This window comes from Carettochelys insculpta, chromosome 25, assembly GCF_033958435.1.
Source record: "Carettochelys insculpta isolate YL-2023 chromosome 25, ASM3395843v1, whole genome shotgun sequence".
In the NCBI taxonomy this organism is placed as follows: Eukaryota; Metazoa; Chordata; order Testudines; family Carettochelyidae; genus Carettochelys; species Carettochelys insculpta.
This window is the reverse complement of record NC_134161.1, coordinates 15,712,829-15,727,171: the sequence shown is the minus strand read 5'-3', so window position 1 is coordinate 15,727,171 and position 14,343 is coordinate 15,712,829. Positions and strand designations below refer to the sequence as shown.

At 46.9% G+C, this 14,343-nt stretch overlaps 1 protein-coding gene across 3 annotated transcripts in view; it reads right to left on the bottom strand.

The window, feature by feature from the left end:
- Positions 1-12,672, bottom strand: part of KIRREL3 (kirre like nephrin family adhesion molecule 3) — a 258,248-nt gene extending 245,576 nt beyond the window's left edge. For all 3 annotated transcript variants that reach the window (XM_074976739.1, XM_074976740.1, XM_074976741.1), the window contains exon 1: positions 12,639-12,672. In XM_074976739.1, the coding sequence (XP_074832840.1) occupies positions 12,639-12,672 (34 nt within the window). The remainder of the gene's footprint in view (positions 1-12,638) is intronic.
- Between the last annotated feature and the right edge of the window lie 1,671 nt (positions 12,673-14,343).

The window sequence follows — 14,343 nt, the reverse complement described above, 5'->3', positions numbered from 1 at the left end:
ATTCCCTGTGTGGGCTGTTCAGATGGCAAAATATTTGGTGGTAGGGGAGCTGTGTGTTTGGACAGTGTCCAGCACAATGGGGGTTGGGGAAACCAGGCACCACTGTAACTGGACACCAATCTGCCCAACCACTCCAGAAGAAACACTCCTAGCTCTACAAGGACACCCATCCCTACAGAATTTCAAACTCTGCTCCGGCTCTTTCAAAGTTTCTCTGCATGTCCTGTTCTGAACTGAAGGTGAGGAAGAGCAGGGACATTTATTCCCAGTTCACCCTCAATATTTCATTTAGCATTTGCTTCTAAAAATGTCAATTTCTTTCTCTTTCTTTAAAGCTGGAGGCTCATGTGCCAGGCAGTTCACATCCTTTATGAATATTGATGAGAATTATTAGTCATGGAATATTTCACTTCCCTTTACCTCCCCCGATCTATATAAAACCCAGATCTTTGCAAAGGGAAAAGTCATCACAAGTTATGAATCTAGATATGCTTCAGGATTTGATCCATTAATATATTTATAGAATTATTATATACCTACATGATCAAATACTGTGCACAGAAGCACCCTACACATCGGGTATAGCAGGGTTGCTATACTATAGTAAAATGCTACTCTCTGTGGCTTAATTTTGCCTGTATGCTCAGGACTTGACCACTGAACAAGCCATGTATGGATCCTCTGAACAGAGGGTAAAATTCACGCTGTATATCCTCATATGTACCATCTCCCTCTCTTTTCACCGACCCCATTCTAGGGGGTGCTACCTCTGCACGGCACCCTAAGTCTGAAATAAGATACACAATTTGCACTGTGCAATTCCTGGGACCTACTGGGGCCTGAAAACTGGTGAAATTGGCAAGTCCTTTCCCAGTGTCTCATGGAGTACATGCACCTGCTCACACATAAGAAGTCTTGTGGCACCTTATAGACTAACAGATATTTTGGAGCATAAGCTTTCGTGGGCAAGGACCCACTTCATCAGATGCATGAGTGGGGGGGTGGTTTCAGAGGGGTATTTAAAGAGTGGGGTCCCAGTAAAAGGGAGGGCCAGAGCTGACAAGGTCTATTCAGTCAGGGGGGAAAAGGCCCATTATCAGTAGTATGTATGAAGAGAGGAAAAAACAGGTCAGATAAGACGGGGGGATATGGCCCATTGTCAGTCTAATGTGGAGATGTTAACACCTAGGGCAGAGAAGCTCCTTTTGTAAGTAGTAACAGAGAGAAAGCCGTGCTAGTCTATATACTATGAACACAAAAAAGCAGTCAAGTAGCACTTTAAAGACTAACAAACATAGCTATGGTCTGAAGAAGTGGGTCCGTCCCAGGAAAGCTCACCTAATAAATTATTTTGTTAGTCTTTAGAGTGCTACTTGACTGCTTTTTTGTTTTTCCTTTTGTAAGGTGCGAGCCACTCCCAGTCTCTGTTTAATCCTTGGTTACAAAAGGAGCTTCTCTGCCCTAGGTGTTAACATTTTCCCATTAGACTGACAATGGGCCATATCCCTCCTGTCTTATCTGACCTGTTTTTAATTCTCTTCATACATACTACTGATAATGGGCCTTTTCAACCTTGACTGAATAGACCTTGTCAGCTCTGGCCCTCTCTGTCACTGGAACCCCACTCTTTAAATACCCCTCTGAAACCAACCCCCGCCCCCACTCATGCATCTGATGAAGCACGTCTGTGATGGGGTTCAGGGGTCCCCCTGCACTGCACCCCGTCCGCTGGCAGGAGTGACTCTCACTCAGCAGGTACAACAGAAGGTTTATTAGGCAACAGATGCCCAGTTTCTCACAGAAGCAACAGCATAGCAGCCAGAGACAGTCCTTCCAACCTGTCCTGGGGAGAAGACCTCGAGGGGTGCCCCTCTGCGGTGTAGCTTCCCCCTCCTCAGGCTGGCTGCCTTCCAGCTCTCCCTTTTCCTCGCCTTTAACTGCCACCCCCGATTTAAAACCCAGTTTAGCTCCTCCCTCCTCTTTGTTTAGGCAGAGGTGTTACCTGCCAGTTGGAGCCCCAGGGTCATCCTTAGCCACTGGGAGCTGCTGCTTGCCTTAGACATCCAGCCTGACTCACACATGCACTCCCCCCACTCCATCACAGCGTCTTTGCCCACAAAAGCTTACGCTCCAAAATATCTGTTAGTCTATAAGGTGCCACAGGACTTCTTGTTCTCGAAGATACAGACTAACATGACTACCTCTCTGATACTGCTCACATGCGCCAATATCAGCTTTATGAGCCAGATTCTGGAGTAGGAAGCTGAAGTGGGAGCTTGAGCACAGTGATTTTCTATCATGGATGCTGGGAGGAATTGCTAGAGGATTTATGGCATCATTTGAAGCTGGCTTAATGGTATAAACAAACCAGAATGTCCAGGTTCTGGTCTAGTGGAGACTGTGTCAATGAAGTGACCCACATTGCTTATGCTGTCTGAGCGGCTGGCAAAGGTTTTGTCATGAGACACAGAACACCGAAGGGAGAGTAGAGTCCAGCCACTTGTCAAAAGGATGCTCAGGACTATAGCAACAGCTCTCTTCAGGGACAGGAGCAATCTTTAAATGTGATCTTGGGTACAATTCTGAGTGTAAGTTGGGAGCAGCATATTGGTGATAAACCTATGGTGCCAACAGCAGCTGTCCTGTTGCAGGGCTCATGGTTTTTTCACCTTCCCAAACATTTTTTTCAAACTAGGAAATTAAATGCCCAAAGCTACAAGGAAATCATAAGGACCAACACTCAAAAGTCAGGAGGTATCAATGTTAAGATAGAACACACAACCTTAACCCTGCCCCCTTTCTATATGCACTATGATATAGGGTAAAGTTTTCAAAATAACCAATGTGACTCAGGACTCTAACTCCCATTTTCAGAAATGACTAGGTGCCATATTTAAAAGGTGTTTAAGAACCTCAAGATGCAGATGGGCATGAAGGGAGGTTCATTCTTCAACACTTTGAAGACACCACTTGAAAATCTGGCCTGAAGCAATTTAGATGCCCAAGTCCCATTACAGCAAACAGCACGTAACTTTCTAAGTCACTTGTAAAATTGTTACCTGCAGACTTTAACTACATGATCACAGATGATTTTATCTTAACCTGTGGATCTACGCTTACAGAAAAACAGTCAGATTCTATTACCTTATTTGAGGGATAGTTCACAGGGTTTTTTTCTGTAATTGTGGGAGGACCCTAAGCTCAAATCAACATATAACAAGTCGTAAGTATTGTAAGAATTCTGTAGCCCTCCCCCAATGACTTCACAGATGTCCTTATAGGGCATGCCAGGTTCACTCTTCAGAAGTGTCAGGGAAAAAAGTCAGATCTTTCTGTTCCGAGAAGCACAGTCTGCTTTAGCTGCCTCGCTAATAACCACGAAGGCGTTATGAAACAAAATGGAGCAGTTCCAGTTCCATCCACTAGATGCAGTGCTGCACGCGCGCATTCCCTCCCACGCCAGTGCATTCACTGCAAGTGCCCATGCGTAAGTTGTACGTGTACTTGGTTTAAACTCAGCTCAGAAGCAGCATCTGTTTCTTCAGTGCGGTGCTGGCTTTTTACCCAGCTGTCCAGCTGGCCTGACAGAGGCAAATGTCTGCCTGATACTTTACAAACACAGCACTGTTTGTTTGTTCTCAGGTTTAACTTCCATCACTGCCTTCTTGGCTCAACCTGGAAGAGTCCCGTCAGTGAGGTCTCTGCTGATGAAGATGCATCTTAAACAATTTCTACAGGGCTTGCTCTTTCCTCTTCCCTTGCAAAGGCTTTTGCTGGTGAAAGAACAACAGGCTCAGCACTGTTAATACAGGAGATACGTTTCCTAATCACTTGCAATTGTATCCTTGTGGAAAGAATCAAGCTCCCCCAGCACACAGCTGCCAAACAGCAGAGAAGGCAGACCGATTATGGCTGATGGGAATGGCAAGGTCAGGATATTCGGAAAAACTATTTCACCAGGAAGGTGGTGAAGCACTGGAATTCGTTACCTGGAGATGTAGTGGAATTTCCATCCCTAGACGTTTATAAGTCCTGGCTTGACAAAGCCCTGGCTGGGCTGATTTAGTTGGGGTTGATCCTGCTTTGGGTACGGGGCTGCACTCGATGACCTCCTGAGGTCTCTTCCAGCCCTAGGGTTCTATGATTCCATCTATGAATGTTTATAGAGAAAGCTCACATTGCGTCCTGTTGCTGACTTTGGAGATGTGCTAATGAAGGGATTGGGAGCAGACCATTAGGAAATGCCATTCCCCAGAAGGAGCCTGAGTGCCACGGGTCCTGCTCCGTCACAAACCAATGAAGAACATTCTGAGGGATTAACCTACTGAGGCATGAGACCAGACCAGCTCCTGGGGTCCTTCCTTTTGGGGCATGGTAGGTTTCATTCGATCTAAAGGCAGGCCAAGCACAGAGGGTCCTGGTAGATCTTAATGCAGAGGATGCCCTAAAGCTCTGGTTCCTTGAACAAGCAGATTATTATTAAAAAAAAAAAAAGGCAATTTCTCCCTGATGTGCACAATGTCTGCACTGAGCTAAAGTTCCATCAGCCCAACACTTACAGCCTCTCTCTCACCAATAGTGTGAGTTCCTTTCCCAGCTCCTCAGAATCCCAGGGTCATGGGACGGACCGACAGGATGTGGCGGAGAGCTGTGAGACTAGAGAGCTGTGAGACTAGAGACAGACATTAAGCCACAGAAGAGAGCAAGCCACTGTGATGAGAATTCCTCAACCTCTTCTTTGCTGCCAGGAGTTGGGGGTAGGTGGCACTAACAAGGGAAACAGAATGAGATGGTCTTGAACACTGGGAAACACTGATCGTAAATATTGTATTGGGCAAGTCTGAGCTGTAACACTCATTCCAGACAACTGATGAAGGGCTGAATCCAACTCTGGATGAAAGTGTTCTTAGAACCCAAAGGCAGATACCGACTTTCCTGGTTCCTTTGTAACAAGGGGCCAAACCGAATTCCTTTGGAATGAGGTTTGTTGGATTCTGGATGAGAATCTCGTCACTTAATCTCACCTCTCCTTTCTGCCCTTCGTGGAGCACCTCAGCTCTGGACTGGCACGAACCTGCCCCTTCTTGCACAGCGTGGAGCCGCAAAGCTATCTTCAACCTTCATTCCTGCAAGAGCTGCAGATTCTGTTTGAGAAGCTGTTAAGCGCCAGTCCAATAGAGCAACCTTTCATTGACAAGCCACTTGGCCCTTTAATTGATCTCTGAATAGTGTTTTCCTTTTATTGCTTTGTGCAGTTGAGCAGCCTTGATTTCAGGTTATTTTTGCTTATGATAAATTCTGGAGCTATAAAGCTTCTGTTCACTTTGCCCTCTCTTTTGGTCTGTCTTGTGCTCTTGCTTCCTTTACAAGTTTTTATTCAAGAAAATAGTAGAGAACAAAAAAATACGACATTATCAGGGAAACAAATGAAAACCAGTAAACTGTATCTCTCTTTGATGACAGCCTCTGTATTAGCTGCTCTTAAGCAGGACAGATAATCTGCTCAGCAGCACAAGTGGGCTTTTATATTTATTCTAAATTAGAAACACAATGACGGCAGCCTCAAATGGAAGCATCAGCTAATTACACTAATATCTCACTAATTCCAGCAACAGGAAGGGGGAATAATGACTTTTTTACTATTTTACCAATTGTGCAATTTAGCCCAAGGTGCATTATGAGTTTTCTTTCCGTTCTGTGATCTATCGTGCAGGCTGAGATTTCAGTTCAATTATTAATATGCGGGAGTTATAATTATTCTGACAACTGGCATAATTATAAACCATAAAAACAGTTTTCAGCCACGTGCACAATTCAGAGTGTTTTTTCCTTCTTTCTGCTCTGGATCTGAGTCTTATTTGTAACTGGAGACATGCAGGAGTTCTCAATGAGGCATTAAAAAAAAAGGCAGCAAACCTGGACACGTGTGGATTTGCTGCTCATGGGAGCATGGAGCTGATCAACGGAGAATCAGGGGCAACTGCACAGCTCTGCCAAGCAATCTCGGTTCTCATCTGTTATCGCTTGGCTCTTCCTAGGCATTTGAACATCTGTGTCCATGCAGGTCTGTCTTGAACTGGAGCAGCCCTCTTAGTCCTCCTTGAGCAGACTGGTCAAAGTTCCTTTCATTCTGCACATCCTGTCCCTGGGTATCTGTGAGTGCACCTCAGTCCTGTCCTACCATCCTCACTGCTATTTCCAGTCCGGAGTGCTCACAGCTCTGCCCGACGTATCTTACACCTGACCTGCCATCCCCCTGGCTATTCCAGTTCTGGACCAGCATGCAGTGGTGCGAAGGGACCACAGTCCTGATCTGCAGCCCCTTTGCATTCCTGTCCCAGCCCTCCCTCAGCTCGGACAGCGTACGTCAATCCTGCCCTGTAGCCCATCTGCTATTTGTGCCCTGCTCTTACCCTGACACCAGAAAGCCAAAGGCTAGTCCCCTGTATTAGCAGGGGTGGAAATTCACCTTATGTAGAGCATTACATTGGGGCACCCTTGGAACCCAAGTGTACCCAGTGTCTAAGGATTTGCATCTCTTTTATTTTTTCCTATTCACTGTCCTTTTTTTGGGAGCGTCCAGCGGGAATGTCCGAATGATGACGTGTGATCTTCTCATAGCATATCATCCTGGCACTGAAAGGCCAGGAATGAGGTTATCTCCAGAAGAGCTCCTGGAGGCATTTAACTGATTTATTTCCATGGCATTCCCTGGCCTCATGATCTGAGCCCTTTACAAAAGCTCCCAGAAAACATCTGAGACAGACTGAGAAGACATACATGTCAGTATCAGATCTGCTTCCCACCATTCGCTGCTTTTTCCTCAGTGAGCAGAGGGCAAGAGATTGTTTTTTAAAGGAATGTCATTCAGCTCTCAGAGCCTGACACTAGACTGTCAGTGTACATTCAGTCACAGGGCAGGGAGACTACAAGCTGGGGAGGGATCAGAGGATTAATAAACAAAAAAACTCACATAAAATAAGATCCTTCCGACCCCATCAAAGCTTCACCCAAAACTCTAGCTGAGCCTGAAGTTGCCCTTTCTCCCATGTCAAATCACATGCTCTGCATTCTGCTGTTTCCCCTTTTACACTTTCACTCTAGTAGAAATCCCTGTAGATGCCATTACAACTTTTCAGTCGGTTTGTACCAGTTTCTCTGTAGCTCCTAATGGGTTGCACAATTGGCGTACCTTATGCCGAGAATTCTTGGAAATCTAGACACAGCCTCAGAAAAGCATCAGCCAGCACAGTCTGCCAAACTCTCAAGTGGAACCGGCAAGGAAAACGCAAGAGGAAGACCTTGGACAATGTGGAGAAGATCTCCTGAGATTGAAGGACAACAACTAGGGTACTCCTGGAGTCAGTTAGAAGTTTTGTCCCAAGACAGAGTGAAGTCAGGGGGGCTTGTAGATGACCTATGCTCCACCCACTGTATAAGGGTTTAAAGTCAGTAAGTAGCGTTGCTACTCACGTCAGTATACAATGGCTGCCTCTGGCTACAGTGCCAGCATTTAACTCAGCACCCTGTATGTGCACGGAGATACCTGAAGTTAGAAGATGCTACATAAGACAAGTTCTTTGGTAAGGCTCTTGATACTGTCTCACATGACCTCGTAACCAAACTAGGGAAATACAACCCAGATGGAGCTACTATGAGGAGGATGTACAACTGTTTGGAAAACCATTCCCAGTGGTTCATGCTCAAACTGGAAGGGCATATCAAGTGGAATCCTGGAGGGATCAGTTCTGATTCTGGATCCATTCAATATATTCATCAATGATTTAGAAAATGGCATACAGTGCACACTTACAAAGTCTGAAGACAATACGCAGTTGGGAGGGTTTGCAAAACTTTGGAGGATAGCATTGAAATTCAAAACAATCTGGATAAACAGGAGAAATGGTCTGAGATAAACAGGATGAAACTCAACAAGGGCAAATGCAAAGCAGTATACTTAGAAAGGATCAATTGATTGCGCGCGCACACACACACCCACAGAGAGAGAGAGAGAGAGAGAGAGTGGGAAATGACTGCCAAGGAGGAGGACGGCAAAAAGCGATCAAGTGATTGTAAGGGATCGCAGGTTAAACTGGAGACAACAGTGTAACAACGAGAAGTCCTGTGGCACCTTACAGACAAGCAGATTTATTGGTGCATAAGCTTTCGTGGGCAAAGACCTACAAAAGTTTATGCTCCAATAAATCTGTTAGTCTATAAGATGCCACAGGTCTTCTTGTTGTTTTTGTGGCTAACCACCTGAACAGGGTAACGCTACTGCAAAAAAAGCAAACATCATTCTGGGTTGTACTGGCAGGAGTTGTGTAAGTAAGGCAGAAGAAGTAATTCTTCTACTCTAGTCCACAGGGATTAGGCCTCAGCAGGAGGACTGTGTCCAGTTCTGGTTTCTGCTTTTCAGGAAATTGGACAAATTGGAGGAAGCCCCTAGCAGTGCAACAAAAATGATTTAAGCTCAAGAAAAAGTGAGTGATGAGGGAAGACTGAAAGAACTGGGTTTGTTTAACCTGGAGAGGAGAAGACTGAGGGGAAAGCATAACTCTTCAAGAATCTAAAAGGTTGTTACAAAGAGAAGGAAGAAAAATTGTTGTTCTTAAACTCTGAGGACTGGATAAGAAGCAATGGGCTTAGACTGCAACAGGGGCAATTTAATCTGGACATTAGGAAAAATTTCCTGTCAGGGTCACTAAGCACTGGAATAAATTACCTAGAGAGGCTGTGCAATTTCTGTCACTGGAGATTTTTACGAGCAGGTCAAATAAACATCTGTCATGGATGGTCTAGCTAATACTCAGTCCTGCCACGAGTTCAGGGGGCTGGATTAGATGACCTCTCAAGGTCCCTCCTAGTCCTACGATTCTATGAATCTGTGATTCTACATGGCTACCATCAGCAGGGCTGACAGCCACCGTGGGACCAGAAGGGGTGGGCCCAAGGGTGGAAGGGGCAGGGCCTAGGGCAGTCAGCTGGACTGTGGCGCTATGCTCCTCACAGCTGCGTGGAGCGGTGAAGCAGTGCTGCTACAGCACTTCAAAGGCCAAACGCCAGTCCCCGCCCTATTTTTTCTCTCCCCATGTTGGCGGGTCTGGCTGTCATGGAGGACAAAAGCCTGATACCCATGGACCTAATGTACACATCTCTGCTGTGGGAGCATCATTCATGTGCAGGTGGATATTCATAACTAGAAGTACTGGAGTCATAGGGATTAGCACAGCAACTTGGCAAAGCCTTGGCATGGGATCAAGAGACCTCAACTAGTCTGGGTTTTGCCCCGACCTGCTGCATGACTCATTTTGCTTGACTAGGTATGGGGCTAGCAAGGCATGGAGGCAGAGGGTTTCTTATCCTGCTCTGCCTGCACCTTTGGTTCATGGAACTCCATCTGCACAGGATGGGGATCCAGCCGCATGGACCAGCTTTCCCTTGATTTGCCAGCTTCTCTCTTGAGGTATGACTCCTTTCATTGCCAAGGGGGTGCTGGCAGCTTCACGACATGGGGGGCTTTCCCACAGCTGCTGTACACCTCTGCTGAGCCTGGCCCTTCCTTTCTGCTGCTGTGTACCCCTCCCCACCACAGAGGGGAGCGTACAGGCCTCCCTCTGCAGATGGCTTGAACAGAACAGGAGCATGGAAAATGGGACAGCGAGCATGGCATACGCTTTCTCCTACAAAGGGGAAGCAGTCATGAGCACCGTCTAGCACTGTTTAGCTGTCGGCTGTGGCTTGCCGGAACAGGTGGCGAAGGAATAGGCTGACACCTCCTCGTGCTTAACAGCTCCCTCTAGTCCCTTTATGAGTGGCAGCCAAAAATGCCATCATTGCTGCTGTGAAGCCTGCTAATGACGTGGTATAGATCTGGCAAGAAGACAAAGGCAGTAGAAGAGACAGCGGGAGCAGGGAAGGCTCCGGAATTGCTGCCTTTGTCTGGTGAGGCGGGACTGAAAGGGAAGCACAGTTGGATATAATGACAGACTGAGGTGGGGGTGAGCTGATGGCATTATGACAGAGCGTCTCCTGGATTGAAGGGATCTCCCATTACCGGGGATTTACTTGTAGACCTTTGGCTTGGGAGGAGGGTTGCTCTGTCGGGGACTTATTATCTAAGCCAATGACAACTCCAGGCTGTTGCTGGCTACCACCATAGCACAGCTGCCTCTCCTCCTCGCAGGTGCCTGGCTTTATGTGCTGCCCCTCGCCCGTGCTCTGGCAGAACTTCGCAGCCAGGAGTTCTGCTGGAGAAGGGATCTGGCCCTTAATGACTAAATGGCACATTCCTCTTGATTATGTATCTGTTTCTGAATGTTAACAAACAGTCTGCAGCGTTTGATTGAGTGGGTTATTAGCAGAAAGAAGACAGATGGTAGAGGATTAACTCTAACGCTTCTTTATTGCAAGGCCGTCACTTACAGACAGCTCAGCACTCTCCCCCTGACTGCAGCCGTCAGCAGCTTAATTACCCACTACAACTCAGAGCCACGCGCCACCTAGTGATCCAGGCGCAAAGAACAGCTGATCATTAACCAGAGTACGGGGACGATCAGAAGGAGACTGTGTAAGAATGACATGGTCTCACACTCCCTGTGTGCCTTTGATTTGTATCCTACAGCTTTTACAGCCACAAGCTTGGCAGGGCCCACAAATCCAGAGGCAGAAGAGCTGGATTATCTTCTGCCCAGATAGGCTGGGTTTGAGTCCTCCATGTGCATCCACACCAGGGTTTGAAGCACTGAAACTTGATTCTGTGATGCCAGAGGTTGGCTTGCGGCTCCCAGCTTTTCCTGAGGGACAATAAGGCCTTTTGTGAAATGTAACAACTGATTGCCGGTTAATTCACGCTAACACAACTGGAATACTAATGTAGACATTCCGCACAGATGCTCTGGAGTGTCCGACTGGAACAACCTTCTCAGAAGCATCTATACTGGTATTTTACAACCATGTTAATTAATCTGTGTTAGCTGGCAATCAATTAACAAGAGCTACAACACTATAAATACTGTAGCTTAGATAAGCTCATAGAATACTTATTGGGGGGAGAGAGTAAGACCTGATTTACCTACAGATTTTGTACTGTCTATAGCAAGGCTGTAATTTTTTACTGATCTAGTTGCATCAGTACAATTCCTAGTGTAAACACAGGTTTTCCAATATAAAAGTATCTATACCAGTAGCACACAGAATCATAGACAATTAGGGTTAGAAGAGACTTTAGGAGATCTTCGACCCAACCTCCTGCTCGAAGCACGACCAACCCCATCCTGCTCATCTCCAGCTACACTAGTACACTGGTGAAACTGTGGCCACACTAGGGGGCATTACACCCTCTGAGTATAGTTAATGCCTACAACTCTTGTGTGTTGACAAGGCCTCAACCCAAGATCGCGACATTTTTGGACTACAACTGCTCTTTACGCACATTATCATTAGGAGCCAGTATGGTTCTAATGATGGGTGTAATTACCCATTTCTACAACAGTGGAGCACACCAGGCCATATAATTAGCAGGACACACCATGGCCTGCAAATGTTTTTAATTCCTTTGGACACCTGGTAGTTATTGATAGGACTATGTGACAGAGAGGAAAGTGGGGCGCAGTCTCCCTACTAGTTGTACTATGATATCAGAAAACAAATCCTGAACCAGTAGAACCAGTCGAAGCTCTGTCCTTATCAGCACAGAATCAGGCCCTTGATGGATTTAAAGCACATATACGACCAGGGAACGGCTAAAGATTGTCACAGTCTGAGTTTCAGAAGACACAGTGTAAGGAGGCCTGACACCAGTGTGTAGCCAGATCTCTGGGATTTGGCCAAAGCAAGCATCCATGAGCATTTCCCCACATTTGGCTGTGCATCTAGAACCAGGCAACATTTTTGGGCCAAAAATATTTAATGAAGAATGCAGCTTCAGCAACACCAAAACATGTCACTAATTCATGTTGGTTGTTTTAGTTGGGATCCATGCTCCCCCACCCCCATCCCAAAAAGCCAAAACATTTTGTTTCAACCTAGTCATAAAACCACCCTTTCATTTTTCCATTCCAAGTCACTCTTGTTAAGGCATCCTTTCATTTGACTTGGAAAAAGAATGTAAAATGGTATAAAGTGGTCAAAACTGAAATGAAATGTTTCATTTACCCAGAAAAAATATTTTATTTTACATTTTGTTGCCCAAAGAAAATTGTTTTCAAGTCCGTGTAAAATAATTCACTCCTCCCACAATATTCTTGCCCATAAGTTAAGGAAGAATGGATTAGGTAAATGGACTGTGAAGTGGATAGAAAGCTGGAGAGACGGTTGGGCCCAATGGGTAGTGATCAAAGGCTCGATGTCTGGCTCAAGTGCCCCGAGGATTGGTTCTAGGGCTGGTATTATTCAACGTTTTTTTATTAACGATCTGGAGGAGGGGATGGATTGCATCCTCAGCAAATTTGCAGAGGACACTAAGCTAGTGGGAGAGGTAGATACATTGGAGGATAGGGATAGGGCCCAGAGGATTGGGCCAAATGTTGGAGGATTGGGACAAAAAAGTTTGATGAGGTTCACCAAGGACAAGTGCAGAGTCCTGAATGAAGTGAGGGGCGGTGGGGCAGGCCCATGGCATGTGGGCGCTCACTGACCTTCAGTCATTCTCCGATACTTCTCCTTGTACATGAACCCCAGAACCAGGCAGCATCCTCTTCTTGGGAGACCCAGTTCTAAAAGAGAAAGAGCAACAACTACATCAGCCAGCAGGCCACCTGGAAGAGAGTCAAAGGTGCCCCCGGTGGGCAGGACAGGGCGAAGGAGCTGGCTCCTGCCAACTCGCCCGTCAGTGCAATGGGAAGGGGCTGTGGTGGGAGAGCATTCCCATGCAAGAAGTGAGCGGCCTGGGAAAGCAGACAGGACATTTACTCCAGAGAAGGGTCTGAGCATCCCATCCCCCATGGGAAGGCCATTCCCTCTGCATCATGTCTCTCAGGTGTTTGCCTCTCATCCTGCTCCTACACCAGCTGCAATTCACTGGAAGTCTCTCCCTTCAGAAACAGGCGGCGGTGATCATGTCCTGGCCTCTTTATCCTCCCACTCCACAGACAGTGTGATAAAATGCACGCTGGGGCCTTGAAGGAGAGATAAACCTGCTTTGAGGCTTCCTGCCCTCTAGAACTGAAGAGCCAACCCACCCCACACAGCAGCACAATGCCAACGCCCTCAGAAGCCTGGTGCTTTGATCCCTCAGTTTTTCACAAGGGATCATACGCTATCAGTGGAAAGCAGAGGAGCAGATCTGAGCATGGATTTCCCAGACATGCACTGGATGCTTGTTTGTTTCTCCCCAGGTCTCTATCTCGCCACACAGTAAAAAGCCCTTGTCCTTCAAAGGAATTCTCCTGTGCCATGGTGAGAAAATTAAAGTGCCATGTCCTAGATGCAGCCTGCCTTTGGGGCTCCCCCATACTACAAAGCCAAGCTGATAAAAGGCCCTTTGATGTTTACTTAGTGGCTCTGTGCTCCCTTTATACAGGTCCCATTTGTCACCAGAACTGCATTTCCCATGTCCCAAAGAGGAACAGGGGAAGAGAAAGTGGAAAACAGCAAAGCACGAGGGCTTTAGGTGCTGTGTGCCTACGACACCTGCGCTTCTGGAGCACCTCAGAATCATTAGAGCACTACGGCCACATCAGCCCCTGAGGCCAGGAAGTGAAAATAGCCCCTGCTTCACCGCCAGCCCTCGCTTTTGCTGAGCAGCCCCTGTGTGCATTTGTAACCACCCCCACATGGACTCAGACTGGGGATCTCTGAAGCTTAATGCAAGAGCCGCTGTGGTCTGAGCTAGAAGCCAGCCGCCTCTCAGCCACGGCTGTGAGGGAGACTCATGCTTTCTCTTTGTACGTGGTCCAAGCGCCACTACGTGGGCCAGTGAACCACACTCATTCGGGCCACGTTGAGATTTGACATCAGAAGTTTGTGTTGGCAGATATCTTGTGACAAAACTTCTGGCGACAGATCACATTCGGACCTCAGGGCAGATCGAAAGAGCCATCCACCCTGTCGATAGAGAGCAGTCAGACTGCCCTGCGGTTCTATCGGCAAAAGAGCCATGCGGAGCCACAGCAGACAGGGTTGCATGACATCCCAAAGGGCTTTTCTGTCAACAGAAGGCTCCCCCAGATCATGCAGACCAGCGTTCTGGTGGCAGATCTCTGCTGACAGCAGCATTATTCCTTGTGGTTAGTGAGGTATGGCCATTGACAAAAGTGCTGTGTTCACGCTTGCCAAGCTGGATGCTCCTGGCTTTTCCTTCAGGTGGTGGAGGCTCATGTAGTAACCTCCAGAGGTTCCCAG